Genomic DNA, 2,703 nt, shown 5'->3' with positions numbered 1-2,703 from the left:
CTGCAGGTTTTTAATGTCGGCTTTCAATATTTAGGAACACAGACACACAGAAATAGTTCATTTGAGTGCACAAAAAAGTTAGATTTCTGCAAGAGTTTTTGAATTTTGTTTAAATTGTTTTTGCATTCTTTTTACATTTTTTTGTTAAAAACTTTGCTTTTCTAAATTTACTGGAGAAGATGAATCTGTGAACATGTTTTAAAAACATTAATCAAAACTAAAACAATCAGCAAATTCAATAAAGTCCTCCAGATCCTTTAATAGAGATCGTTTTTAGCATTAAATTATACAAGTTTATAACTTATTTCTATGAGTTCTCTTTTTTAATGATGAGATTTTGAGAAATATAATAACTTAGAATAGGATAAACAAGTTTTTTCTTGTTAATTGACATATTTCACATTTATCTGTAAAATAAATTCACAACTGGGATGTAACAAAAAATGTCACTTTTGCACAGTTGCCATGCAAAATTGTACCATGACTGTTTTGTACCTATCTGTAATACGCGTATTGAATACGCACATCATCAGACAAGCAGACAAGATTTCTCCTCAACCCACTCCTTTTCAAGCACACTGTATTGTTTTATGTCTTTTTAAACCACTGTTTTGATTCTCATTTGTGTTTGAAATCAACTGAAACTGAAACAACTGGAATGTAGGAAATTTTAGGAAATTTTTTTTTTCTCTTTATGTCACTTCCCTTTTTGACCAGCAGAGGCCGTCTGCTCCACACCGCATCATGGAGTTTATAAATGTTTCCCCTAAAACCTTTCAGCCCATTTGTAAAGTTCAACCAACATTGTTCATTTTATAAGTGAGAATAATGGAGAGTCAAGAGGATGACTCTAAATGAAACACAAATGGATTTATTTTGAGAGTTTATTATAAATACCGTGATAAGAAAATATAAAAATAGCTGTTAAACTATCAGTATTTACATAGAAAGTTTAGAGTGAGGGAATAAATAAAAGCTGTATAACTTGTTTTCAATAAATAAAGTTCACAGGGATGCAACAGGAACCGCAGCAGCGTCCGAAGTGGAGGAAAGTCTAACCCCAGTACTCTCTTGGAACCAGAGGAGTGCAGAAGTCTTTGCCGCACATCTGCAGGAGGAGAAAAAAGGTTTACATTTATGAAAATATATGTGTTTTTATAGTTTAAGTATCACTTGACATCAAGTCACAAACCTGGCAGGAGGCCTGGGAGGCAGGAGGTGTCTGTAGCTCTGCGCTGGTCCTCACGTTTCCCTGAACGCCCTCAGAGTTCTGCCTGCTGAACTGAGGTGCTCCAAAACTACATTCCCCAGAATGCATCACTGCATGCTGGCTGAAATGATGGAGCTGGTATAGGCTCTGGTTCAGGCTCTGGCTCTCCGCCCGTCCAGCTGCTGAGGCGTTCTGGAAGTAGCGGATGATGTCAGGAGAGGAGCTGGCGGATGTATCCGCCTGCTCCCTCCTCTGGAACAGCACCTCCTCGCTGAGGCCCAGCTGGGCGGACAGGTAGGAGATGTAGCGGATGGTGAGGCGCAACGTTTCTATCTTGGTCAGGGTTTGGCCTGCAGGAGCGACGGATGGCGGCAGGTAGGACCTGAGGTGATGAAGAGCCTTGGTCAGATCCCTCATCCTCAGCTTCTCCTTCTCGCTGGCGCTCTCCCTCTGCTTGCTGCGGATCCGGGAGGCTTGGCCCAGCTTCCGGCCACGTCCAGACGGGGAGCGGGGCGAGGACTTGAGGTTCTGGGAGTACGGGTTCTTCGCTGCCCTGGGAGTGGACTGTGACGGCTGCTGGTAGGAGGGGGAGAGGCTGGAGTCCATGGAGTAGACAGGAGACAGGGTTTCTGGAGAAGACGTGCTGGAGAGGTCCGTGTCGGAACACCACTGGTACTGCAGGCTGTAGTCAAGAAAAGGGACCGAGGAGGTATCCATGTTGTGAGGAGGAGCTCCACGGTCTGTTCTGGAAGGACAGAGGAGCTGGAAGCGCTGCTCAGCTCTCCTCCGCTTGGTTTATAAATCCAAGCCAGGCCACAGAGGTGTGAAGTGACACCTCTGCAGATTCTGCACTGTCTGCAGCAGAGGCCTCTGAGCGCACACATACACACAAACACAAAAAATACATACACACACTCTGGGAAAGCTTAGCTGCAGGAGTGGAAGTGTGAATTTTAACTCCTCCTCAAAACAATAAACATTTTTGCTTTTTGTTTTTTTGTTTGGAACGGACTGATTTCTTCTACATCTGCACAAACACATGAAAACTCTGCAAAAAAGTAACAAAAAAATAACCCTTCTGATGAGCCTGAACTCATCCTGATACAACGTTTCCCAAGAAAACAGGGAATCTTTACGGTTAATCCAACTGCTTAACCCTTGTGCTATCCTAGGCACTTTAACATTGGGAGTTGGGTCATCTAGACCCCACTAGACACTGCGCTACACCATTTTCTTCAATGATTTTTGTCCATGGATTACATGAAATCTTTCCACCTTTATCCACCTTTCTCATGGTAGGGAGAACACGTCAATGTAATCTAAGATAGCACAACGGTTAATAAAAAAAAAAGTTGAGTTTTTCTGGATTTCATTAGCTCTTAAAAAAGGAAGTTGGTGGGTTCAGAGGGTTTGTCCTTCAAATAGTAGCAGTTAGCCAAATTTAAATGTACTTTTTGCTCCATATTACACCAACCCTGAACCCGACCGCCTTT

At 42.6% G+C, this 2,703-nt stretch overlaps 1 protein-coding gene across 1 annotated transcript; it reads right to left on the bottom strand.

Moving 5' to 3' along the window:
• Positions 1–932: 932 nt before the first annotated feature.
• LOC101162828 (mesoderm posterior protein 2-like) lies at positions 933–2,003 on the bottom strand. The gene is made up of 2 exons (XM_004067517.3): positions 1,193–2,003; positions 933–1,108 (listed from the first exon to the last, which is right to left on the bottom strand). Exons 1-2 carry the CDS (start codon positions 1,925–1,927, stop codon positions 1,055–1,057), a joined length of 789 nt encoding a protein of 262 aa, XP_004067565.1. The 5' UTR covers positions 1,928–2,003; the 3' UTR covers positions 933–1,054.
• Between the last annotated feature and the right edge of the window lie 700 nt (positions 2,004–2,703).

Source organism: Oryzias latipes, chromosome 3, assembly GCF_002234675.1.
Source record: "Oryzias latipes chromosome 3, ASM223467v1".
In the NCBI taxonomy this organism is placed as follows: Eukaryota; Metazoa; Chordata; class Actinopteri; order Beloniformes; family Adrianichthyidae; genus Oryzias; species Oryzias latipes.
The sequence above is the reverse complement of the archived record's forward strand: the minus strand, read 5'-3'. Positions and strand labels throughout refer to the sequence as shown.

Excerpts from the sequence above, each read along its gene's own strand:
- LOC101162828 (XM_004067517.3), bottom strand. The coding sequence starts at position 1,927 with ATGGATACCTCCTCGGTCCCTTTTCTTGACTACAGCCTGCAGTACCAG. Across the intron at positions 1,109-1,192 it reads CCTCCCAGGCCTCCTGCCAG|ATGTGCGGCAAAGACTTCTG; the intron begins GTTTGTGACTTG and ends CTCCTCCTGCAG.